This window comes from Gavia stellata, chromosome 1 (assembly GCF_030936135.1).
Source record: "Gavia stellata isolate bGavSte3 chromosome 1, bGavSte3.hap2, whole genome shotgun sequence".
NCBI lineage: Eukaryota > Metazoa > Chordata > Aves > Gaviiformes > Gaviidae > Gavia > Gavia stellata.
In genome coordinates, this window is record NC_082594.1 from 127,348,954 (window position 1) to 127,375,964 (window position 27,011).

At 47.8% G+C, this 27,011-nt stretch overlaps 1 protein-coding gene across 1 annotated transcript in view; it reads right to left on the reverse strand.

Annotated features, from left to right (window-relative positions):
• LSAMP (limbic system associated membrane protein) overlaps positions 1 to 27,011 on the reverse strand; it is a 317,263-nt gene that overhangs the window by 6,921 nt on the left and 283,331 nt on the right. The window contains exons 4-7 of the mRNA XM_059815770.1: positions 23,463 to 23,597; positions 19,335 to 19,455; positions 17,714 to 17,862; positions 11,573 to 11,608 (exon numbers count right to left, since the gene is read on the reverse strand). Of these exons, the coding sequence (XP_059671753.1) occupies positions 11,573 to 11,608; positions 17,714 to 17,862; positions 19,335 to 19,455; positions 23,463 to 23,597 (441 nt within the window). The remainder of the gene's footprint in view (positions 1 to 11,572; positions 11,609 to 17,713; positions 17,863 to 19,334; positions 19,456 to 23,462; positions 23,598 to 27,011) is intronic.

A 27,011-nucleotide genomic window follows, 5' to 3' on the forward strand; every position in this document is an offset into this window, starting at 1 on the left:
GAAGTCCTGAATGGCAGAGCTGCAAGTCTCCCCACCAAACCTGGGGCATAGCTACCGCTGAGCCCTCAGTGGATGCTACCCAGGTGGTTGAATATGAGCTAGCCTCCTCCAGAGAGGAGGCTAGCTGCAGAGATCACCGAGGGGGGAGCAGATTTCTGAGGTCTGACCTCTGTGGGATGAACAAAAGGGCCCTTTTTTCTCCCTGCCTTCAAGCCTTGAATTTATAGTGCTACAAGGCACTGCGATGCACAGCCTCGGCAGCAGTGGCCAAGGCCAGAAGCTGCTCGGTAGCCTTGTACATGCCCTACCTGATGGCTGGCGTCGGCCCTTCGAAGCCTGGAGTGCTCATTCAGGGTTGGGGGCTGCGTGAAGAGGTGATAAAGATGGGAGGAAGATTGTATCAGGTCAGAGGCATAGGAAAGGGCCGCTGTGATGAGGGATATAAGGTGGTGGTATGATGAGCCTTATACTTATACGAGGGCAGTGCTACAGCCCAGGAAATGATGCCAGGGAAGGTCTTCAACTGAAATGGCAACATGGGCACGGTCTGGTCAGGATGCTGAAGAGGGCAAGAGGAGGAGATGTCGGCCAGGGCGAGGATGGGGAAATGTAGGCGCTGATGTGAGCATGCAGGTTGGATAGGTAATGAGAACAGGTCCTGGGAGAAGGGGAGATGAAGACAGGAAATTAAACCCAGATCAGTTATAGGGAAGCAGGGAAGGGGAGAGGCAGGTACAGGGGAATGATGGTGTTTATGGGAAGAGGGAGTCAGTACAGAGCTGTTTAGGCATGGATGTGATCCCAGGTGAAGCTCAAATGCCAACAAACAGGTATGACCGAGGGCCTGGGCAGTGCGAAGGGGTGCTGCGAGCTCTGCGGCGTGCAAGGCTCACCCTCCCTGCCCCGGTAGGCTCTGCTGTGCATCCCTGCCGCCCAGCAGCAGGGCCGGGGCGTTCGCTGCGGTTCCCTCCTGCCTCGTTTGGCCACAAACCCGCGGCAGGAGCTACAGCGCGGGGGTGCGGGACCCGGGGCCGGGGCCGGGGCCGCCGCCGCTGGCGCCAAATCGCCTCTTCCCCGCGAGGTGGCAGCCGAAGGCCAAGAAAAAGGAAACTGCGGGCGCGCAGCCGCCCGTCTCTCAACCCCGGGGCAGCCTCCGGGATGGGAGTAACACCGGTGGGAGTAGCACCGGTGGGGCCCGGGGCTCAGGGTGAGCGGCTGCCCACACCCGCGGGAAGGCCCTGGGGTTCCGCACAGCAAAGCCCCCGCGGGACGGGGTGCCAGCTCTGCGTGCTCTGAGCCACTTTTGCCCGAGGCAGCCCAAGATGGCCACGTTTTTGCGGCACAGAATCTGATCCCCGGCGCTCTGCAGCTCTCCACATCCACCACGCAGCAGCACCCGTGGTAAAACGGCTTTGGTGGGGGCAGATCTGATCTGCTGGTTGGTCATCCCCGTCAAAAACCAGACATCTACCCACTATGGTAGCAAGAAGCGGAGGTTGCAGCGGGTGGTGATAAAGTTTCCAGCCCATTATACTTCCTCCACACATTGTACTTCTCTCCCCTCACTCCCTTCAGCTCCCTTTTGCAACAGGGATAGCAGCCCTGAAGGGACCCCTAAGAGAGGGGGATAGAGGCTGTGCCATGCCAGGTAACCCTTGCTGAACCGGCAAACGAGGTCGGACTTCTAAGCAAATCCACAAGTCCTCTTGGTTGCCCAGAGGCATGCCTCCAACTGCTGTGAGCAACATGGTAACATGGTCACCGCCAGCGGAGCTTGAACCTATGCCTTTCAAGATTCCCAACACAGACCTTTAGAAAGGGTCATTTGAGATGCAAGCAGAAAGCAGATGTATTTCTAGTCCATAGCCAGAAGGGAAAAAAAAAAATCACCCACCCATCTACACGTTTCACACCCACATTCACCAATCTAGAATATTCTTCAGGGTCCTGGGTCCCATTATCCGAGTAACCCAAAATGTAAATAGGAAAACAGACAGCGGGTGCCAGTTTTTCCCATATTTACATTAACAAGACTCCAGGGCTTGACATATCTGCAGTGCTGATGGAGGAGAGCTCACAGAGAAGTTTCGAAGGGCATCAGAGAGCTACACACTCCTTATTTGCTTTGGGGAATCTGCCCTTGGGAGTCTGTCAAAGAACACGAGCTAAAACCTGGTGTAAGCGGAAAATCAGCCCCCCATGAGTTTCTAAATGGAAGCGAGGCCAGGAGGAGGCATGGGACAGGCTAGGAGGACTTAGAAGGGCGACGAAGCTGGTGAGGGGTCTGGAACACAAGTCTTATGAGGAACGGCTGAGGGAGCTGGGGTTGTTCAGCCTGGAGAAGAGGAGGCTGAGGGGAGACCTCATCGCTCTCTACAACTACCTGAAAGGGGATTGCAGAGAGGTGGGTGTTGGTCTCTTCTCCCCAGTGACTAGTGACAGGACTAGAGGAAATGGCCTCAAGTTGCGCCAGGGGAGGTTCAGGCTAGATATTAGGAAAAAGTTCTTTACTGAAAGAGTAGTGAAACATTGGAACAGGCTGCCCAGGGAGGTGGTAGAGTCACCCTCCCTGGAGGTATTCAAGGAGCGTGTGGATGTGGCATTGTGGGATGTGGCTTGATGAGCATGGTGCTGTGTGGTGTTGGGTGGGTTGGTTTTTGGTGTGTTGTTGGGGTTTTGTTTTTTTTTTTTAGGTTGGACTTGATGATCTTACAGGTCTTTTCCAACCTTAGTGATTCTGTGATTCTGTGATTCTGTGACTTGTTTGTGATGGGAAGAAAGGAGTGATGGCAAACCAAGGCGAGCTGGCCTGCTCTTTTTCCAAGTGCTCTCCACCCTGAGCAGCTCTGGGCTCCATGCTGTTGACAGGTTGACTCTACTTAACAGTGAACGCCGGAGTCCTGCTTCTTGAGCAAAGAAGAGGACCAAAAATGAGGGCGCAATGAAAAAAATCCTCTAAAGGAGGAGGTGCAAGGGAAAGGGGATGTGCACCATACAGGTTTCTCGCTGTCACCTCACTCCCTGGGGCCTGGAGGGGTCTTAGGTTTTACACTTGCGAGCTCCTCTGCAGGAAGTAATTTTTCTAGTCTGTTGACTCTCTTGCCAGGGCTTCAGAAGATGAAATCTTTATTATCATGAAGGCTTAAAAGGGAGGAATACTGTTAATTCCATTTTCAAGGTCATACTTTGAAAGTTATTAATTTCTTTCTTCCAGGGCTTTGCACTCTACTCTGAGGCTTTAGGGATTAGCAGCTTCTACTTACTAGGGTTCATTTGGGGCTTTTTTCTTACTACTTTCCTGTGTTCCCCCCCTCCCCTTTGAGAAGAAGACACGATTTTTCACTCCATGTTCTTAATGTTGAAAGTATTTTGTTCATTACTTGCGTGTACCCCATTCTCACTACCAGTTCTGCTCCTGTAATTAAAACTTGACTGTGACTGCAGTGGCAATAGGCTGGCTTTTCTAGAGGTGGTAGCACCACTGTGTAAACTAGGGAGGATGCCCTCCAGCAACTCTCCAACAAGATTAAGGAAATGTCTCTGGTGTCTATCAATCTTAGCACATGGTTTAATGTATTTCAGAATTTGCTCAGGCTTTTTTAGCACTGAACAGTTCTTCCCCATGTTTTGGAGCTCATTCATGGTGTACTAAGTACTCATCTGTCATACCTAATGTCTTAGCGAAGATTCATTCTGCAATGCAGCGCACCCATCCTTCCCTGAGGTCTAAAGAATATCCCTGAAATTGTATTTCTGAGTGTCTTTCTGAGAAGGTCGTGGTGTTCAACAGCTGGCTGCTTACGTCATTTATCCTGGAGCTGTTTTACAGTACTCCTAGTCTAGAATTGGAACTGTTATCCTGACCAGTAAGGCTGGTGGTGGCTAGAAAACCACCTACACTGCAAGGTTACACAGATCTTTCATCACCAGATCTGTCCTGTAGATATCAAAAACTTCCAAGGTTTTCTCACACCTAAAAAAATAGTTCTCCCCCCATTTCCATTCCCCTAGCAGTTGAAGGAGATTTTGTTTTAAAAAACACTTGGCAAACTACTGATACAAAATAAGTTACTTAAAACCGCTTTGTCTTCAAACCATTCATTGAAGACTCTCATCCTACAAGCAATAACATCCAAAAAATACATAGCACAGACTTTTTCAGGGTCCATCACAGGGAAGATCTGAGCTGCTTCTGCTTTTCATTTCCCTAGGATACAGCAATCCCTCCCCTGCTCACCTCTCCAGCACATGTGTACGGCACAGCAGACCAAAGGTGATGCCAGATCAGTCTGGTGTCTCAATAGGGAACAAACAGCATAGCCCCACCCACCCAGAGCACATACAGCCCTAGGAAGCAGGTTTGCTAATCAGAGGCTCTGGAACCTCTTGAAAAATTAATATTTTCATCAGCTTTATGTCTGTCTGTTTACTCACTTCATCCCTGCTATGATTTTCCACAAGCTTTGCTGGATATTTGGCATGAAAAAGATTTGAGTGGCTATGAGCAGAAATTAAGAGGGAGGGACACACCGAGGGGTGACTGGAAAGGAGACTGGAGCAGAAGGAGAACTAAATCCGGGTGGAGCATGACCAGCATGCTTGAGGTTGCTCTGGTACCGAAATCCAGTTGTGTTGCTGCAGTAAGCTTAGTGGAAACCAACCCTTGTCCCCATGCCTCCTTGCCCAGGAGTGGAACAAGCTAGGAGGAGGTTTCAGTTAGGCTTGGTCAAGGGCTGCTTGTGAACAATGAGAAGTATGGGACCCGTATCGTGGGAACACTATAAACAAGCCTGTACACTTCTCTCAGCATTTCAGTGAATTATGAGGTTTTACGGGAGTCAGGCTGGATCCGCAGACAGGTGTACGTCTCTAAAGCCTGTGGTCTAAGTAAATACTGTTTTGTGTCACCTGTAGTTCTCATCTGAGTACAGATGCGTGTATGTGTGTGCAATTCCAGAGTGAGACTCCTGGTCACCTTAACATCCTAACAGTGCGAGCATGGCTTTAATGCCTGGCCCAGGCATGGGGAAAGCTGGAGCAGAAAGTCATAGTGGCTTCCCACAGCCCATTCCCAGACCAGTAACTAAAAAGGGAAAGTTGCTGCAGCTTACATAGGCAGCTGAGCTGGCCTTCAGCTGGATGAGTTGGGACAACAGAAAAGATGCCTGCAGCCACTTCGGTTCATCCTTTAGATGTTCTAGGGTGCCTGGAAATTGCTCAGTGACTGTGGGATGTGCCTCCGAGCATGGGGTGTGCGCGTACGGTGCGTAAGGAGTGTACTCGTCCATCAGTGAGCACGCATAGCTGCAACACCTACCGTAGAGGCTGCCCGGCCAGATCTCACTGAAGCTATGCTGGTTATAGCACATCCTTCTCCATGGCCTGACCCCCTGCTCCTGTCCATGCACTCGTTCCCCAGATTACAGCGGGACATACAGGCGATGGTGGGGACGGGCCAAGAGCATTTCCCCTTTGCTCGCCTTGCCACTGGGCCTCTCCCTTTTGCAGCGGAGCTCTGCTGACAGACCTGCTCGCCCATGGGACGGAAGGCCTGCCAGGAGCACTCCGCTTTTTCTGCAAGCCTCATTTCTTTGGAATGGTTGGCTTTTTCCCTGTGCACCCCCTCCCTCCCAAATCCCACACCTCCCTTCTCCCGGTTGTTTTTGTTTTTAGAGGGAGCGCTTAGACAGCTGTATTAATCATGCAAGCCCAGCCATGTGTAATGTGCTTTATCAACAGCAGAGCAGACACTGAATGGCAACTGGTTCACAAGCGGGCCCAGTGCGGTGCCTGAGCTGGGAAGATAAACCTGCCGCTTCCCAAACCGACTTACCGTCATGGGTTAGTGAATGGAGAGACTGTTCACTTGGGACAATAACCAGAGGGGAGGCCAATTTGTTAGGCAAATTCTTGAGTGGTTAACACTGGAAATGGAAGGGGGGGAGGAGGATGAAGGTGGGAATTACTCTTTGGTCATTTTCTCTCAAGGGTGGGAGGAATTTTTGTGTGCATAAGGATTAAATCACAACAACAGTGGCTGTTCTTCATCCTCCTCCTTGCTGCCCTCCACATGCTGGTCCCAGTCAGCCCAGCTGGCAGCTCAACACGGGAAGTAAAGGAGAGCAAGAGGGAGAGAGCAAGGATTTAAGTACACCTGCTGTTCAGTGGGTATAAGTTGCCTTCATGGTCTCTAAGGAGGAAAGTTCAGCTGATGGCTTCAGAAACTCATCTAACATACAGATGGTATCAGGCTATGAGTATCCTCCGGGCTGAGGATATCTGTCTCAGGAGGGTTATAGCCTGGCCGAGCTCTGCTCTGCAGGGTAATCTGTCCGTGCTACACTGCTGACAGTATCACTGTCCCTACCGGACAACTGATTTTCCACGGCAGTTGCTCTTCCATGGGTTTGTTTCTAATCTCTGCAGTGCAGTTGCGTGTTTTCTCCCCCACTGGTTTCACCCAACCTCCACTCTCCCACCTCACTGCTGTGGCCTGACCTCTGTTTTCCAGGGCTGTTCTGCATGCATGCAAAGCCGCACCTGTGACTAAACAGACCTTGAAATGCCTTCCCTATCCCAGTGCAAGGGCCCAGCTCAGAGGAATGTAATTCTGGGACTTCCAGCCTCAGTTCCTACCCTCTGCTGCTGCTCTTCCTCACTCGCTGGATTCTCCACAGGATTGCTACTGGAGCAGGTTATGCAAATATATGCAACCCAGGGCTCATTTTGGAATAAATCAATCTAAATTAAAATTAATGAACAAAAAGTACAGAAACAGATCAAGCAATAAAACCGTTTCTCTCCCCTTCCCCTGTGTCTCTCTTTTTTCTTTAAGAAAACTGGTTTCTTTTCTTTATGCTTTTTTTGGGGAAGAAGCAGACTGGTTTTTTATTTTTTTTTAAGCAATCTCAGCAAACAGAAACTATCTATCTGTTGCTATCCAGAAAAACGCATCAAGTAATGCTAGTAGCTGTAGTAGAAATAATTCTCAGCATTTCTCTTTTCCCTAAGATGCTGTTTCCAGCTACATCCCTCCTACCCCTTTTGGAAGACACCATCATCACCTCTGACTTTGATTTTATTAACTTTTAACCACATGGTCAAAATAAGATAGAATGCCACCCCTTGCCTGGTACCTATGAAATAGCAAGAAACAATTAAGATAATGTTGGCTTTCTGCCTTCACCCTGTCTTGTCCTTCCTGTTCCCTCGGCCTGAAACCCCGCCAGGCTTGGCACCAGATGCGGTCCCAGCCTTCAGTGCCTGCAGACCTGGCAGGGACGGACACTGACCCCGAGCAGCAAGAGAAGCTTGGCCTGCCTGAGCATCCACCCTGCAGAGCCACCCCCTTCAGCACACACCAAATAGAGAATGAGCTCTTTGGAAAATCCGGCTGGATACCACCAGCAGGAAGCAAGGAGAGACGTGAGTTGTGCTTCCCGCCCAGGGTCCTGGGCGTTATCAGGTGCTGATGCCTGATGCTCAGCCAGCGTTCAGGGAAGAGAGAGGCGTGCGCCAAGCAGTCAGGCACACATCACTGCAGAGTGACAAGTACAGCTGAACTATGGCCCCTGAATGCCTGAGAATTTATGGAAATACCGGAACTGCACATGGCTCCAAACATGGCCTCCTGCGCTTGGTCCCTATGGCCATTATTTTTCCCTGCTGGAAGTTTCTATGTCGGGATGACGATAGGACAAGATTGGCTATTTTGGCCTGCTTATGCTATGGTTTCCCCAGCTCTGCCAACTAGTTTGTTTCAACTAGTTTGTTTCAAAGGCTGCGAAGGCTTGGGTTTTCACTGACCGCTTCTTGGAGCCCAGCTGAGAAAGCACCCACCGGCCTCAGTGAAGAGGACTCCAGAGGCGGACGGGTTCTTTAGCTGGCCACAGCGTACTGGGAGGGCTGGTCTCTGTGGACTGCTCCCACACCACTGCCTAGTCAGCAAACCCCCATAACGTGCTAACCCTTTACAGTCTGTACTCTCTGATGCATTCTCCCGTGCTTCTCTCCTTAGCTTCGAAATACTCAGATGTTCATCCCTTTGCCAAAGCCGACCCCACTGACACGAGAACCGCCTGCTCGGCAGGACTGACAGGGCCATGGCCTAGAGAAAGCGATGGGGGAGCAGGGATGGGTGGAGGTGACCACTGCAACAGATGAGCTCTCTTCTCCACAGCTAGGACCTCCGCAGGGAGGGAAGAGGACTGAGAGGGTATTAGAAAAAAGGATGCTCTCTGTTTCCCACTCTGGTCATCAGACCCAAATGAACATCTCTTTCCTCCCTTCCCCCAGCTCCCACCCACCTGATGAAGGCATTAGTGACAGTACAGGCTACACAAGCTACAGCTAAATGCAGACTAGCTACGATCTACAGTCATACAGGGTCATTCTCCAATCAGTGCACGTTTTGGCAGAAAGACAGGTCTCCTCATTCTCCTTTTCCCTCCCCCTCCTCCAATTTCTAACACACTATTGCTATAAATCTTCTGCCACCCTGTTGATGGCCATGACTGGACTCGTCTGATCGGGCCCCAAGGACTGGCACGCTTGATGCCCCGCGGGCAGTTCTGGATGTGCTGCTCTCTGGGAAACACAGCATCTCCCTTGCAGAGCTCCCAGGGCATCAAGCTAACCATGCTGAGAAAGCCCCTGGTTAATCTGTGGTTAGCCCTCGTCACAAATCTCCTGACAAGGTTTTGAAGTCCATCAGTCTGGCTAAGCCATTCTGATATGGACACTAGGTGCTAATCACAGCGGAGGGAGTCTGTGTTCAAAGGGCTGAGGACAAGAGACAAGGGAGGACAGAGATGGAGCTAGCGCTGTAATTGTGACAGACCCCTTTGAGGTTCAACAATGATCTCACTTGCCCCGTCGCTGGCAGGTGTGGTGTGGAATGAGCAAATTCTCCTCTTCCAAAAGAAAATGCTTTTGAAAAGCCACCTGACGATGCAGTAAGGCCTCTTTTGTGACAGCCAGGTCTTGTGTCATCCCGTTATAATGTGATGTTACAATGCAGACAGGAAGATGTGATGATGTGGCATCATCCCAGAAGACATTTCAGGGCATTTGGAGTGCCCGGCTGCAAAATCAGGAGAGCTGGAAAATTTACCAGGGACAATTGTGTTGAGAGCTGAATCAGCTGGGCTCCACCAGCCTTTTAGGAAACTGCCTCATCAAATTCAAGTCCCATGTGTTTTGTTGAATGGGCTGTTTCTGAGTCTCCAGCCTGCCTGAAAGCAAGATATTTCCACAGCAGCTAGCTAATGATAGCAATGCTTAGCATGACTACAGTGCTCTTCATCTCAAAACACCTTCCTTTTAAATTAATGCTCAAAACCCCACAGGGCAGGGAAGTGTTACCAAGGCTTAAGAGAAATGGAAATTGAGGGAGAAAGAGGGAGGAGGCTGTGATTCTGGTCATTGAGGAGAGACTTATTTGAGAGCTGAGAACTGCATCTCAGAACATCAACTCATAGGGAGAAAAAGGTCTAATGAGAAAATTTTATGCCTAAGGTTTCTTTGAAGGTGAACAGCAAACTAAAAGCAAATGTTGAGATAAGTGCCAATATCTGTGCTGAACGCCCACATTGGAGAAGCTGGTAGGGGCTTTCAGAAACAAATGAGGTCCAGAGTATTTAAACTCTACTTTCCCCCTCTGCAAAATCCTCTTTGCATGTCCTGGGTCACTGGAGATATCCCAGCATTTGGCACCACAAATTCCTGGAGACTCCTCACAGAAGTGATGTCACACCAGGATGTCTTTCAAGATGATCTGAGGAGACTGGGGTGCAGTAAAAGGAAAAAAAATAACAATGTCAAAGAGAGAGGGGGAAGCGTTTTAGAGGATTGACTAATGCTGTGCAGGATGGCCCTGGCAGCTTGATTAGGAGGGGTATTTGGTATGGAAATCCTGGCCTTGCTCACTTGCAGTTTTTGCTTTATCATTTAGCTTAATGGGCTACTAATTCAAAGCCAGCTGTAAACAGGGCTGGCTATGAAAAAAATGAACACTGCCTGCCTGTGGAATTTAAGGATATATAATAAAAATAATCATAAAAAGAAAGAGCCCTGGGTTTTCCATTAGACAAAAATATTTGTCATTGAAAATGCTGCTTAAAAAAAGAACACCCAAAATTGGAAAACTCCTCAAAACCTTGCATCCCAAACAGCCTCAGCAACTTTAATTTCATATCCAAGCACAAGTTGCATTTACAATACATACGATAATGGTGTTTAATTGGATTTATTTTTCCACACTACGTTCCCAATGGCCTACTTTACTCCTTTTCTCAGCTGCTTGAATATTATTTACAAATCACTGTCTGGGATTTAATTTTAATGGTAGCTTGATTTCTCCTCCCGCCCCCCCCCCTTTTTTTGTAGGTACTTTTCTTTAATTGTATTTGTGGATTTGCCTTTTAAATAGGCAATTGTGACTACATCCTGAGCCTGAATAAGTTGCCAAGAGCAGAGCTTGATTGGAAAACAGCAGAGTAGTTAAAGGGAGCTGGTGTAACACCCAGCCTTTATTGTTCTTTTCATGGGAGTACCTGCAGGTGCTTTACTTGGGCAGGTGCCCTATTGCAAAACAACATGGGTTCGTAATAACACTCTCCCCCAAAGCTCTGCACAGACATTAACTATTTAGGCCTCTGAACATCCCATGAGTTGAGTGCATCTTCATCATATGGCAGTAAACCGAAGCTACTAAGGAGCCCTAGGCCAAGATTTTTTAAGTGAATATGGGGACTGGCTGCCTTATTGTTGATTTAGTTTCAAACACTGCTTTCAAACACTGTAGCCTGCTTTCTGGAAGTGCCCAGTCTCCGCGCTTTTTTGGAATCTCAAGGTCGCATGCAAACCCCAAGTCTCGTGTGGATGTTGGGGCCACGCTGCCTGGACCTGAGGCGTGCTTGGGCAGTACGTAGACAGGAAAAATACTCAGACCCTGTTTTGCCTTCATACCTTCTTCCCTTGGAATAAAGCAGACAGTAACACCTCACCGTGCGCCTCTTTTCATGCTCTCTGCCTCAAATGCAGCACTATGTGACTGGCAGATTTGGGGGGGTGTGACAGAGGAATGAGAAAACGAAGTGTTTCACCGCAAATAGTTTGCACAACTAGAGTGAAAAAGCCTCCTGGCAGCAATTTAATTTTTAGTTTCTCACTTGTCCCTTCCATGATCTCTGCAAAATTTTAGGTCTGCTTGTGCTTTTGATCCAAATCAGAACATGTGGGCAAAGACAGCTTAGGACTGGAATATATATTAGGAGTAGGTCTGCAGACAAATTGAACCTCACTGAAGACTGTCCAGACCTGGGTGAGGACACAACGTCATGGCTCAGGGCTTGGCCAAAGGTTGTTGACTGGTTTTCTGAAAAGGGAGGGGGAGAAGGGGAAGGATGAAGAAGATGAGCAGAAGGGACCAAATGACATGTAGACAAGAAGGGAAAGCCCTTATTTTCCTGCATTTCTCAACTGTTTTGCCCATCCCTATCTCTGAGCATTTATCAGGATGATGGAGAATGACCCGGCTAAAGAGCTACTTCAACATAAAACATATACTGACCTGGAAAAGGATTGGGGAGTGTGGGTAAAACTCGTTCTAAGGGGGGAAAAAAAACAATAAGCAACATGCAGGAGAAAAGGACAAGCCACTTTTCACACCAAGCAAGCAGCAGATACAAACCTGATGGAGTTGTCCATCCCCAAATTAGATGAACTAGAGTAGGTTTCATATACAGAGCAGTTTGCTAGCAACACACCTAATACACATCAACACCCCCTGGGACTGGAAGTCAGAAAGAAGTAATTTGAAAACCTAAACAAATAATATCCACACAGCAAGAGGGATTAAGCACCTGCAGTGAAGGTAATTGGAGTGATGGGCCACATCTCCCCTCTGACTTTCAAGACCACTCATGTCATCACAGTACAGCTCCTCTTAGCTACACTTCTGGCTGGAAGCTAGTCTTGGCAGAGAAGTAAGTTGTGGAAGTCCTCCATGGGTAGTTGCTGCCTCCCCAGAACCTTCTCCACAATGGATTTCTTGCCAGTGACAGGTCCCCTGAGGATCTGAGCATGGGAGCAGTCACCCTGTCAAATCCTCAAGGGCACTCTGTTTCTTTTGAGCCTTTGTCTTCCAATGGGAACAGAGTTTTTGCAGGCTCATCAACCTCTAGTTGTACGCAGAGCCTGCTGTTTTGGTTATAGCGTTTTTACAATGCGTCCTCGTTACACGTGACAGCAGGACTTTGTTATACATCACTGCTGGCTTCACGCTTTGCTTCTTCCACCCAAGGATCTCAAAGAGTTGCACAGACACTGAGGGAAACGGGTGTCAGAGACCTCAGTCTGAGGCTAACAATAGCGCTAATTCCATTTTACAGATCGTGCAGTTGATGCACAGAGCAAGGAAGCAATTTGCCCAAGGTCAAACGCTGAACTGTTGGCAGAGCCAGGAATACAAGCCCCCCCCGGTCTGACTCTGATCACTGGGTCTCCCTTCATTACCTTCAGAGCTTACTGGATGCCTCATACTAACTCAAACAAGTCCCTACTCAGGGACTGACTGGTAGGTAGACATTTAGCTGTAGAGATATGCCACTACGCAACAGCCAATAGGCCTGGTGCAATGAGTTGTCTCCTGGCTTACCTGTGAGGACGGTGCTAAGATTGCTGCTGATGGACATAGATCTTGGCAGGATACATCGGTAGTCTACTATTATTCTCTGATCAACCCAGGCCCAGCTCTTCGGAGGCCAATGCTCTTTATGCAGCACCCTTGGTGCAAGGAGCTAGTTTCTGACTGGCTGGAGCCCACCAGGATGCAGCAAGGCAGGCCCATCCCTGTGACACTGGTAGATCTCCTGGCCTCATGGTGGTAATGGAGCTGTTTGAATCCACAGCAGGCCCGGGGGAGATTGTCTCTTTCATAGAAAATACACAGCTAGCCTGGATCTCTGTGTTTATGTAGCAACAGGGGACTATTGTTCTGCAAAAGCAGGCTGTTGTGCTGACATGACTTCCTTGTTATTTAGTTTGGTTAAATAACTCAACTCCCCTTTACCTTCTTCCTGCACAGCAGGCTGCAGACTGCACAGCATAAGCAGTTAAAGCAAAGCACTACGGCCTCATTATCATGCTGCTTTCTATTCAAGGACTCTAGCTCTGTTCCCCTCGCCTGCTGTGTGCTGCCTTTATTGCTCCACCCTGGCTCATTAGCAGTGTCTCAGCCTTGCCCCATCTGGCTGTCACCCTAACCACTTCCCTCCTCTCCTGAGTCTCCCCATAGTCGACAGCCCCTGGGAAACCATGGGGTTTGCACTAAGAGCCACTAAGAGAGATTTTGGCCACGGTTATGGTCCAAGCAGCAGCCACCATAAGCAAATACTCAAGCGCAACAAAGCGTGGGCAGAGAGTTCGGAGAAGGGGTGGACGCGTGTGCACACAGCCAGCGCTTGTGCTGGGGCGCTAACAAATGACGACAAGTTAGAGGCAAGCACCAGCTCTTCTTAGGAACGTGCCTCTTGCTGGGATCAAAACCGCTGGACTGAAATGATAGCTCTACCTGAAGCCTCTCGAGGAGGCAGGGCTGGGAACCTGCCTATTACTGCTTCTAATTGTCACCGGCCTTGCCAGCTGCTGCTTCTCCTCCGCGTTTCCTTACTCCCTGAAGGGTGCAGAGGATGCCAGCCACAGAGGATGCGGCAGGGGACTTGCTGAGGTGGCAGGCTCCTCTAATTGAGATCATTTAGCCAGCAGAACTGCGTAAGGATGTGCAGCGCTGCCCTGTTGTCTCCTGTTTTATCCTCTGGGGTGGGCCAGCTCTGCGGGAGGCGGAAGTCAACTCATTTGGAAGAGCTTTCATTTCTTTTTTCTGCCTTGCTAGAATGCACCAGGTGCTGCGCCTGCTCCTGTGTGCCTGTGAGTGGGTGCGTGCTTGCTTATACGTCACACAGGTGCATATGTATGTCTACATACTCACGTACACGTAAACCGAGGTATCTATATGCTTGTATAGCAGATGTGTATCTGGTATGTATATGCACGTTTACACTTCTGGGTAGCATGGGTTAAGATACAAATTGTGACTTATAATGCTTTTCATAGCACTCTGTTAGCTGAGTGGAATGAAAAGAAAACATGTTCCCTCCCTCCTAATACACTTAAGAAAAAAAAAACCTTTCCCTTCAGTTGTGGCACTACTTTTCACCTCTGGTGCTCTGTGATGGCAACCCTGGCTTGGCCTCTCTGTCAGGTAATTTTCACAGAGATCTGTGTTACTGCCCCTTTCCTAGGTCTCACAGTATTTTGTGCTTGGGGGTTACAAACCCTGTTCCCAGGCTCTGCGCAGCTGAATCAACCTAATGCTGCAAAACACGGTCCTGCCTCCCAATGCCTCATATCCACTAACGTGTGATATGGCTTCCCCTCTTGCATGGGCTCCGGCGCTTGTCGAACCCTTCCATGAACTCATTCAGCTGAGTATGACAACAGAAAACGTTTGGGGGCATTTTGGGGGGTGGGCGGTAAAGCTAGGTTACTTTTGCACTGGTTTAGCAGGTTGAACTGGCTCAGTGGCTTGTCCACTGAGTTTCAGAGTAAGGGAAACAACAAAAGCAAGTGGCAGAGAGCAGGGTGAGCAAAAGGAGTGGGGAGAAAGTGATGGCAGCAAGCTATTAGATCAGTTGTATCATCAAACTGTACCCGAGTACCCTCTCTGCAAACATATTCCATATTGCTCTTGAAGACAGGTTCCTGGGTAAGACAGACCTTTGGTATGGCCATTTTTATGTTGTTATAAACTCAGTCTCCAGGAGTGAGGGTTGTAAATCTCTCCACCTACAGCAGGCAATCCTGCTGCTACATTCTTTACGGAAGATCGCTAGCTACCTATTCATACAGCTCAAGGGAGCTGCTTTTGTATTTTAATGCCTCTTCTATCTATGGCATTGACATCTAAGGCACTCGGTCTCTCCGAGAGTTTTTCAGTGCTGGCTGAGATTTCCTGGATTGGTAGTCACCCATTTTTCTCTATTGCTAAACTGTTCTTTCACGTCATTTTGCTAGCTGCCCTTCTGCCCTCCACCTCAGGCAAAGCTGCCAGTACCTTTTTATTAACTCTCTGGTTGTTTCTTCACTCCTGGCTGCCATTCTTTTTTTGTGCTGCAATGGGACACTGATGAACCATCGCTGTATCTGCCTCCCTAGTGGGAAGTTGCCCTACAGTGAGCTGGTTCTCTGTTTAAAGAAAGAAATAAAATCTCTGAGAGTCTAGGGATGAAAAACACTCCCAAGTATTTGAGTATCTGCTGTACCTTGCAAAAACTTGGCACTGCTTTATTTTTCTGTCTGGGTGTGTGGCTGGGAGTGTGCATTACCTGTTATTTCAGCTCCTGTGTGATCACTACAGCATTGTTTTCACCTGGGCTAATAGTTTTTTTCAGCTGCTTTCTTTATCTTTATGAGGCTGGATTCCCTTCACTCATTTCCCACCTGATTTCTTAACCTTAGAAATACCAGCTGTACTCCGCCTGAATTTTTCTTTCTCTCTCTTTCTTTCTTCCACACTAACTAGAAGGAGAACAGATATTTCCTGGAACAATATGAAGCAATTGCACACTGAAGACATAGGGATTAACTAAGCAACAAAAATAAACGTTAGAAACAGTCCACCGAAAATCATCAAATCTCTCTCAGCTCCTGCACCTCCATTCTTCTGGCTCTTGTGAGGTTCTCTAGCGTTTTCCAGCATAAATAAGCCTTGGTAAAAACGATAAACAAAATCCAACAACTTGAAAGATGGAAAGTTTTCTTCATACACATCAAAAGGAGGCTAAAATAGGACCTTCGCTGTTGCAAGTCATCTTTAATAGTTGCCACATTTCCTCCTGGAATAGTTAACGGCAACTTCGCAAGATCTCCCCGGGTCTCTTACAGGTTCTGCCACTCATTGCACAACCATGGGTAAACCACTTCTTCACTCCGCACCTTAGTTTTCTACTGCAAAATGGTGCTAATAACACTCACCCATTTCTAAATAACTTGTGATGCTAAAATATTCATTGCTAGCAAATCCTTTGAGATCCTTTGAGGTGAAGTTCGGAAGTCATGCAAAATGCTTTTCTAGCAAAAGCAGCCCCCCAGCTTAAATCACATGTGCATCCCTACATTATTGAATTTCATCTTATATTTTGTTCCAGTGATGCATTTCAGCTCATCTGTGTAACAGGAACCAACAGAGAGGGCCAAATTTAGAATTCAACCACAAATAATGGATTCTAAACTTAGCATTATATTAATATCAGCAAGAACAAATCTGGAGTATTTGAAAATTGTGTTCCAGATTGCTGCCTGAGGATTTTATTTGAATCTCATGCCAGTCACAAGACCAGGGTGAAAAGACTTTTAAAGTAGGAATTTGCTTTGTGTGCTGCAATGCTACAGGAAATCAAATACATGTTCTTTTATGATAATATCTGTTTTTTAGAAAAAAACTTCCATCCACAGAATACACCCACATTTTGCAAAAATTCAAACTGCCATGAACTAAAACCAGAGGTTGTAAACAAAGAATGCCAATGGATTTATCCTTTTGCACTGCATCTGTTAAAAAATAACCAAACCAAAACATTTTTTTTTCCTGATGGTTTGATTAATCTGACCACACACAGCAGAAACTAGACCAAACTGCAACGCACGCTAAGGCTGCTTTACACAGCTTATCTTTTTTCTGTTTAAAAGGACATGCAGGTCATGGCCTAAGCGTTTTAATTCAGTCTGGGACTGTCAGAGGAATATAGCCTTAAGTCACTTTTGCATCTATGTGTCCATTCATGTGAGCGGCTCATTCTGCTGCAGTCTTTTTCTGGTAGCAATAACAACATGTGGTCCAAGTCAAGCCCAAGTTTTGGACCTGGAATCGGGAACTGCATTTGGAATACGCCACAGTTTGTACATGTGCGTGGGTAGGAGGTGAGGGGCAGGGGCTCTGTTTAGGGTCAGGTTTGGATCAGCTGCAAAATTCAGAACTAGCAGGTGATTCTGCTCTAAAGTTTGGTCTAGTCCCAACTTCTGTCCATTTACACTTACTATGACAAACTCAGTAATTGGAAGGTAGCAGAACGAGATCCAAGGAATTTTATTCCATATTTCATCTGCTGATTACCTTTTCCCCCATGTTCCCTATGGTATGCCCCTTTAAATCATTCTGTCTTTTCCCACTTCTTTCCCTTCCATTTTCAAACTAATTTCTCTTTTTCTTGACTCTGTCTTGTTCTCCTCAGGCTCAGCGGCTAGTTCTCTCCATCTCTCTGAATTACGTGTCATTTCTCAGCTGTCACGGACCCTCTGAGCCCTGGCCTTCTGTCGCCTTATTAAAGGGGCTGTCATTCTAAAGGGTTTTTTGTTTCCAGCTTTAAAACAAACATGTTTTTATTATTTTAACAAAATCTGACTTCAGCAAAGAAAGTCAATCAAAGGACTTGGCTGTGAACCTTTTAATTTGGCTGTGTTCGTGTTTCATGGCAAGTATGAACATGTACGTGTCTCAAGCAGAGCTCTGAAAGCCAGTTCATGGCTGGAGATTTGGGGGGGGCTGGGGGTGGCAAGCGGATGCTTTCCTGAGTTTTGGTCACCATGTGCTTCCTACACATCCCGGACTTTGCGAGAGCGATCTGGACCTCCCTTCACCCTCTCCCATACTTACTGTAAAGGTATAGGCTGGCATTTGTGACTCCCAGCTTGTTGGCAGCCACGCAGGTGTAGTTCCCGTAGTGTTCCTCAGTGACGTTGGCCACCATCAGCAGAGACTGGCTCCCTGTGCTCTTTATCTCCAGACCGTTGGCGCTGTTTATCCTGGGAAGACAGGAGAAGAGGTGTGTAGTGCAATGGTAGTTGCGTTTGGGGAAGGAAATCACTGCCTGGCAGGCAGTAAACCAGTCATTCAGCCCAGCTGGCAGATGAGGATGGAGGGAGGCAGGAAGGAGACATGAGAAGAAAGAGGCCAAAGAAGGCATTGATGGAAAACGGGAGGAGGGAAGGAAAGGAAGGAGCGCAGTGGGGAGAAATGCCACAGGTGAAGCAGTGGAGAAGCGAGAAAAGCTGAGGGAAAGGGAGGAAGCCTTTACCCAGCACCAACTAACATTTGGAAATGAAGACACCATGGCCAGCTGAGAGCTAGTCCGTACTTGAATAAAAGGTTTTTAGTGAAACACACCAATTCATGTGTTCCAATATGTGCATATACTAAAGCTGAGTCACTCCTGAGCCTGTGCACATGGCTTAGGTTAAAAACTAGGATAATGACACAACCTTCTCAATACCAGGTAAATGCTCAGGTATAAGGGACAGATCCCTTTTCCCATTTTCTCTCATATGCAAATCCGGGTGGCTCAGGTCATACAGATGGGGGAATCTTACACCTCAGCAGCACCTTCCCCTAGATGAAGGCACCTAGAGTGGCATTACCTACTGGGAGACTAACACTGCCTATTTTTTATCTGTATCATGGGCTATTTAATGCATGAACATTGTCAGGAAGAAAGCACTGTTGGTGTCTTAATTGTGTATTGGCCCGAAAGAGACTTAAAGAGCTCCATCCTCTGCACTTCCTTCAGCGTCCCCAGCACAGAGAGGGATTGCCTTCTCCTGCCCTGACCGCGCTGGCTCTGCTGAGGCTGATGGGACCATTGTGACTTATATGGTTTGTGAAGAGTAATTTGTTTGAGGAGAAATTTGGGCCCCTCACTACAAGAAGGACATTGAGGTGCTGGAGCGTGTCCAGAGAAGGGCGACGAAGCTGGTGAGGGGTCTGGAGCACAAGTCTTATGAGGAACGGCTGAGGGAACTGGGGTTGTTCAGCCTGGAGAAGAGGAGGCTGAGGGGAGACCTCATCGCTCTCTACATCTACCTGAAAGGGGGTTGCAGAGAGGTGGGTGCTGGTCTCTTCTCCCAAGTGACAAGTGACAGGACAAGAGGAAATGGCCTCAAGTTGCGCCAGAGGAGGTTCAGATTGGATATTAGGAAAAACTTCTTCACCAAAAGGGTTGTCAGACTGGAACAGGCTGCCCAGGGCGGTGGTGGAGTCACCATCACTGGAGGTATTTAAAAGACATGTGGATGAGGTGCTTAGGTACATGGTTTAGTGGTGGACTTGGCAGGGTTAGGTTTACAGCTGGACTTGATGATCTTAAAGGTCTTTTCCAACCGGAATGATTCTGTGATTCAATGATTCTAAGAGTTGGGGAGGACGATAGGTGATTCTCTAAGGATCCTCTATAGAGTGAACTGAAAAGGAGAGAAGGGAAGAGGCGAGCTAAAGGTCTTACCTGGTATCATCTCTGTACCACTCGAAATCAGGCGTGGGCACTGCTGACGCCTCGCACCGGAGTAAGGCTTGTCGTCCCGTGGCCGCTTCATTGCTCTTGGACTCTGTGATGGTGGGAGGGTCTGCAGGAAGGAAACACATGTTCACTTCACATACTTCTAGGTGGAAGGAAACAGTGAAACTATGTCAGGGCTGGCTTCCTCATGAAAACCATTTGCGCTGGTGGAGGCCCATGGCTGCTGCTTGCTGTGGCACATGCTCCCCCCTGCTCCTCTGGAGAATACCTGCTCTTTGAACTCTCCCTAATACACTGCACTAGCATCACTCCTTACGCGTGCTTCTCTTCAGCAACACTGAATAAAGTTCTGTCATAAATGCATAGGCATACACAGGCAGAGTTAAGGTTAATGACGGACTTCTGTAATTTATGAATATTTACCTCTGCATCTCTAGTTCACACAGGCTTATCAGAGAGAAGATGAGAGAAAGACTTCATCAAGGGTAAAGGAAGACAGCAGAATTAAAAGAAAGAAAGTAGGAATTTAACACTAGTGTGAAAATTATTTTCCATACAATCTCTGTGTCTAATGTCAAAACTACAGTAAGAAAGGAAAGGACTGAGGCAACATGTATGAGACAGAAATACATTCATGGCTTAAAAGGGAAGAGCTTTAGCAGAAGCTGTGGGTGCACCTTTGAAAGCCAGACCACTCATTGAGACACTTCCACACTTCCCTTAGGTGTCCAAGGCTACAAATCCTGCCCGGGCCTTCCTGGACATCACACTTTCTAACAGGCTCCAAGAGGGTTTGTTCGTGATTGCTCTGCCTGAAGCCTGCCCTCAGCCCAGCACAGTGCTCCCACCTCTGCTTACTTTGAAGCCTGAGAGTTGTGCCATGGGCACAAACAAAAGTTGGGAAACATGTCGGTGTGCTCCACTGGAGCTGGGTCTCAGTGCTGGCTGGATGCCAGACAGGGTAGGCGCTGGCATCTTCAATCCCAGCCTCAAGTTCAAAATGTTAAGCGACAAGCTTTACATGTTAAAAGGCAGAATTATTTCCACCTGGCTGCTGAGAGGGATCAGGGAATAAGTGCCTTGTCTCTCATCACTAGTACCTGCATACTCAGAGATTATGAGGCTGCAACTCAGATGGCTGCTTTGGTGAGACTCAAGGTACCATACAGCACACTCTGCGTGTACGGAGTACAGCTCCACTGGCTGTATCCATCCCAGCACTGAAAGGCCAAAAAAAGAATCAAAATGGATTGTGTCAGTCAGAGAAAAAAATAATTCTGTCTGGAAAATATAGGGAAAGAAGTTTGTTTGTGAACACATTAGCCATCTCAATGTGATCCCTTTCCTGACCTTAATCGGGATTTTATGCAGAGCTTTAGGGATATTGCAGTGCGCCCTCTAACATCATAAATATTAATAAGTGTACATAAATAGGATCCTACATTCAAAGGCTGTGGGTTCACGTAAATATTTTAATTTGGAAAGGAGGAGGGGCAATAAAAGGATAGTGAAGGTGATTTTTTAAGTATCCTTCTTTGATTTTTTAGTTCAAGCAGTGTATCTTCTTGCTGCTGCCGTGAGACAAAGCTTTTCCACTTCACTGAATCCAGCGCAAAAGGTGAGACACAAAATGAACGAGCACCTTTCCGTGGGCCTAGAAAATTACCCTGGCAGGCGTGTGCTCCCCGGGGCTGCTGCCACGGAGCCCAGCCCCTTGCTCTGAGCAGTCCCTGCCTTAGCCACCCTCCTCGGCTTTTTAAAGGCCACAGCCCAGACGGGTGGACGGGCCATACCCCAGCTCTTGCTAAGACACTGCTGGCCCCGAGGCTGCCCGCTCAGCGAAGGGCGGTCTGCTTGCTGCAGTGCTCTCCAAGGAGAAGGCACAGGCGGTGGCCCTGAACAAACCAGCCTATTGTATTCAGAAAGCAGCCGCTCCGTGTTTAGCTGTTAGCTAGGAATGGGTTCCCTTCAGCTGTTTTCCCCCCCAACTCTTCCCCAGGCCTCAGTTTCCCTGTCTGTGATGTGCAAGGGCCATTACTCGGGAAGCCTGAAGGTGGTAGTGTGCCACCAAAGCAAGGCGAGGATGCTCTCTCCTGCAGTTGGGACTGACAAGCTGCGTGCTCCACGGCATCAGCGGATGATAAGAGATGGCCAGGAAGCTCCTGAGGTTGGGCAGGTCTCATTTTTCAAACTTACTGTAGCTTTTCCACTTTCTGCTGCTTGTGGTGTAGTTTAAGGAAGCGAGATAAGGAAAGATGTATGCAAATGTCTAGCTTTCATTCTCCAAGCAGGACTGATTTTTCTCCTGTGCGTGGCCCTCATGACCTCTTAGGTTTTTTTCCCTTTCTTTAAAAATAAAAGATCTGTCCTGATATAATTTGTTCACATTACAAATTAGGCCATGTAATAATATTACAATACTCTGTCACATTATATTTTCATATATTCCAACAGTAAAAATGTTTACAATCTTACTGTAGCATAGTTATTATGAGTTGAAACTAAGTCAGACTCAAACATTCTGACTTTATACAAACAATCTGTTTCCACCATATTAAAAGCATGGTTGAAATTATGTTTCACAGAAATATTTGAAAATATTAATTGGTTCTCATGGAATGTGTCAGGTTTATAAACTCAGCTGGTTTTGACAGTAAAAAAACCCTCAACAGTTTTAGTGCAGATAATCTGCTACTACAGTTTCACAATAATGCCAAATTTGGCCCATGAAGCAGCCGATATTAAACCACTGCCACCCAGTTTCTAAGGGAATTATAAAAAACTCTGTGGATGCTGAAGATGCTGCAGGGAGCCTATAACTTTGACTTCTAAGCAAGACAGACAAGTTGATCTGATGTGATGGCTGAAAGGGAAAGAAGGAAGAAGAGCAAGAATGGTACTAAAAGGTGCTAAAATCATCTGTGGTGGCAAATTAGACTAGGACGGGCTGAAACACTGCCTGCCGTCGTCAGCTCTCTGCCCTAACCCACTCCCCGAGAGTGCTCCCTGTGAATCAAGGCCATGCATATGCACCCTGAAACATGCCTGTAACTGTCTCCAATTTCAGTTTCAGTTAATATTCTGCTGTGTAAACTGAAGAAGGTCAGGAGAGGATATACCTCCCGTTCATCCATCCCTGCTACAGAAGTATTAGCCTCCAAGCAAGGAAACAGAGCAGGCAGATGGGGATACTCACTTTAAATCACTCCGGTGCCAAACATGAGCCATACAAATATGGAGGTGGACATGCACACATGTGGGATTATAAGAATAACAGCACTCTGAAATATCTTGTGTCACTGGGAGAGAAGCATGCTAGCGGAGTGAGTGGACATCTGTCTAAGCAGATGGGATCCATGCCCCACTCCCTAGAGCAACACCTGCTGAAGACTCATACAGGTGCGGGCTGCGGATGTAAGCCACGTGGCTAACTGTGCCTCTGAGTGTTTTTAGGTGGGTTGCCGTCTCCGTTGGTCAAGCCCCTGTCTGTATTGCATTGGTGCACGGAGGGTCTCCTAGAGAGGGCTTTATGCTAATCACAGAATCAGAGTCACAGAATCACTAAGGTTGGAAAAGACCTGTAATGACCTGAAACCAGCACAAAAGTCAAGTTTTTGCACCCTCTCGTTTTGGGCATGCCTCTCCTGCATGTCCCCCCAGGCCCCTGGGCCGTGATACCCATGTAGGCTCCGCTGAGATGGCTGGGTGCAGGCAGGCGTGTGTTTGCTCTGAGCCAGCTGAACCCTCCCTTATCTCTCCTTGCTGCCTTGCGGAAGCTTCTCTTCACGCTACTGTTCTCCCGAATATCAATGAGTGAAAACAAGGCATCGCCAGCGTTTCTGAGAGGAGACACAGGGGCAACTCACAGCTCCTCTCTTTTTCTCTCTCTCTCTTTTTCTTTCTTTTCTTATATATTACCAGGTTTAAAGCACAAACTATACCCTGCAATATGTGCCTGATTGCAGATAGTTTCTTCAGCGCGTCCCCCCCGCCCCCGCCCCATTTCAGATCGTATAATATAAACCCAGAAAGGCTTCTCTATTTATCCTACAGTCACCCCTGCCCATGGGCAAAGCTGTCCCCATTGACGCGTTCCAGTTGCGATGTACTCACAGTTCACAGTGACCCGGACTTGCTTGACGTCTGCTGAAGCAACCTCGTTGGCAGCTTTGCATTCGTACTTGCCCGATTGCTCTCGCGTGATCCCTAGGATTTCCAGGTACTCTTCCTCGCCTTCAAACTCTCTGCCTGGTAGGACAGAAAAATATAGATGGTGGCTCTGTTAGGCATTCAAATTTGGGAATTATTCTGCTTAATTGCTCTGGAGGAACAATCGCAACAGGGATTCTGCAAATAAACAACAGTCATGAGCAATTTTAAAGTTTTTTCAGAAGCCATATCAGGAAGACACTAGCATTGTATTTAGATATGGAAACGTTGGGTTCTGTAAACCTGGAAGGAAGCATAGAAGTGGTACCAAAGTGTTGCATCCCCCAGGCTGTCCAGGCCGAGAAGCAAAATCTCCACCACGTGAGACCGGAGTAAGTACACTGGTGTGATGGCTGAGTACCAGGGGAGGTTAGTCAGCCTGTGGCCGATGGGCTGGTTCAGGGTTAGCTGGGTCCTCAGATGTGGTGGGGTACTGTCAGCACCCTTTTCTCCACTGCCAAACTGTGAAAAATGTCTTTCTGTCTTTCAGAGCAAGCACCACCCTGAAGTGCCATCGATCAGATGGAGCTATGGTTAAACACAGCCAAACTGAGAGGAACAAAGTGTAATTTGATCCGCGGAGACCAATAATCATCACGAATCCCTGATCTACTGTACATACGAAATGGCATATTTAAACCCTGCTGCCTCGCTAACACCGTTTAGAAAGCAGTGACTTGAGCGTCGGGGTTACAGCTGGGGGCAGCAATCAGGGGAGGTCTGTGGCCTTGCTTTTAATTTACTGTACGACCTTGGGTGTGTCACTCCCTTGCTCTCCCTCTGTGAACTGCGGCTAATAGCCCCCCTCTCCCATCACCTCCTGGTCAGAGAAGGGCGGTGAGGTTAACCCACATAAACCACATTAGAATCGTCGGATGAAAGGTGCCAGGGAAGCATGAAATATTAGGATTGGTATATCTACCCTATTTCTTCAGAAAGCAAAGTAAGGCTCCTCCTAGAAAGAATCTGAACCACATTGGCAGCGTGTAAAGGGAGATCACTCCTCTGAGAGGGCTGCAAGCACTGCTCTGCAGCATGCAAAGCCACCAGCCCCAGTTGGCGTGCCTGTATACCTTTAGAGAACACATCCCCCAACCCTCAAAGGGTAAAAAGCCAGATTTCAAAAAAAAAAAAAAAAAGGTCAGCTCACAAGGGCTCCCATTCAGGTTCCTCAGAGAGTGGTCAGATTTTCCAAAGCAACTCTCTGCCCAGAAGACATTTTCTGCGCAATAGGTGCGGAGCGCTTCTGAAACCCTGCCCACCTCATGTTAAGTGCTTAAGATGTTTGATGGAGTACAAACAGTGCCTGTGAGGACGGGGCTGTTGTCCTTGGGTCTGCGGCACTATGGCAGTGGGTAAGCCCCATCCCTGGAGCTAAAGTTCCCATGGAGCCACCTGCAATGAATGCCACCATGCAGAGACAGGCTTGCTGCAGCGTGTTGGCCAGGTGACGCTGGGGATGCCAGCTGCGTGCATTTCCCTTCTGCATCAGAGATAGGGACTTCAGCAACTTCAGAATCTGCTCAGAACTCTGTCCCTTATACAGTTATTTTTGCCTTTTTTATTTTTTTCCCCAGGCAATTTTCAGAACCATTCTAGGGGAAAACCACCCCCCGTCACGGAGACTCGGCATGAAATCAGCAGTGTACCTATTAAACTCATCCAAAGACAAGGTCTCCCCTCTCTTTCAGCGGGGCTAACCAGCAGCCTCTTTTCCAGCTCCTACCAGATGTTCAGGTGAGCGGAAATCTCATTGCTATGTCTAAAGCTGACAACTGCTTTGATGGAGGTTTTTGCATTCCGTAACAGTCTGCTGAAGGGCCTTACTGCATGGCAGCAGCATATTTTACAAGGTAGGGAGGCAAAGTTGGCTCCTGCTGCCCACCCAGTGCTGCGGGACACGGCTCTCCGTGCTCTGCTGTGCACTGGGGCTGATGCTCTGGAGAGTTGGTGGAGAAGGAAGCGGGGTGGGGTTTTCACAGGTGCTTTTTATCACTGTAACTCATGAATATGTTAGGGAACCTCAGCTCCTCTAGGATCACAGTTAGGTGAGTCACAATACTCTTCAGTCACCTTCTAGCCCATTCCCCAACCTCAAGGCAGGACACATGGGTCATGGCAGGGAGACAGCCATCCTCTGCCCTCCAACGGCAGAGACTCTGCAGCCGCTCCAGACGATCTGTTCCTGTGCTTCGCTGTCCTTACCACTGGAGCAGTTCCCTGAAGTTTGACCTGAATCTCCCCTGCTGCAATTTAAAGCTATTATTTTTGTCTTAGCCACTATAGACAAAAAGAACAAATCATTCCCTTCTTCTCTGCAATAGCCTTTTATCAACTTTTAAATCACTTATGTTCCTCCCTCAGTTGTCATTTTTACTTTTTTTTTTGTGGCTGAATATTGCCAGGTCTGTCAACCTTCCTTTGTAGGTGAGGTTTTTTAGACCCTTGATCATTCTTGTTCCTTCCCTTTAGACCTCTCTGACAAGTTCACATTTTTCTGGAAGTGCAACGCCCCAAACCGAACACAGCACTTCAGATGAGATGTTACCATGGCTGAACGCAGACGGATTGCATTGCAACTTCTGTGCTGTGCTGTTGCCTGTACAGCCAATACACTGTTTGTGTTCTTGCCATGGCATGATTCATTTTTGGTTGGGAACTCCTTTAATTCCCAGATCTTCTTATCACATACTGCTACCTGCTAATAATGCTCTTTGAAAATCCCACCCCCAATTTGAGCTGACAATCAACACTCCCCTCCTTTCACAGCAGCACTCCCAGTTGGTAGGTCAGCCAGTTGACTGGAAAGTTAATCAGACATCAGGGAAAGACTCACAAAGAAAAGGTTAAAACGTAATTTGCCTCAGCTTTGCAAATCATTTGCTCTGCATTTCTGCCTTGTTTATACACAGGGTTCATTCCAAGTGGGACTTGCTTCTCCTGCAATTTGCCCTTGTCACAAGACTGTCACCGTAATGAAAAGAGGGTTGAGGGTGACTTAACCAGCTCTAATGGAGTGGCACCCTCATTAAGGGTGCTGTTAAGTCTGTCTGTCAGAGAACCACATCAGTGGAGCTCCAAAGTATCCTAAAAGGGTACATACTTTCCTAAGGGAAGATGTTTTTCAGCTTCTCCCCTGCATACGTACATGCACTTAAGGTCTAAACCGTGTACGGTGGACAGCAGGAGAGCTTTCACAGCTGCACACAACACTTCCCAGGAGATGATGAGCTGCTGGTTTGCCCAGTGGAGCTCTCTGGGAATGAGTGAAAGGGAGGACTACAGTTTTAGAAAGCGTGCCAGAGACATCAATAGCCCTATTCAGCTCCTCATTCAGCTCCTGCTCCAGGACACAGATAGGAGCATAACGCTTCAGGGAAAGTTTCTGTGACAGTCTCTTGCTGAAATAGTGGTAGCGCTGTTCCTGTCCTTGCACCAGTGACCTGTTTCAAC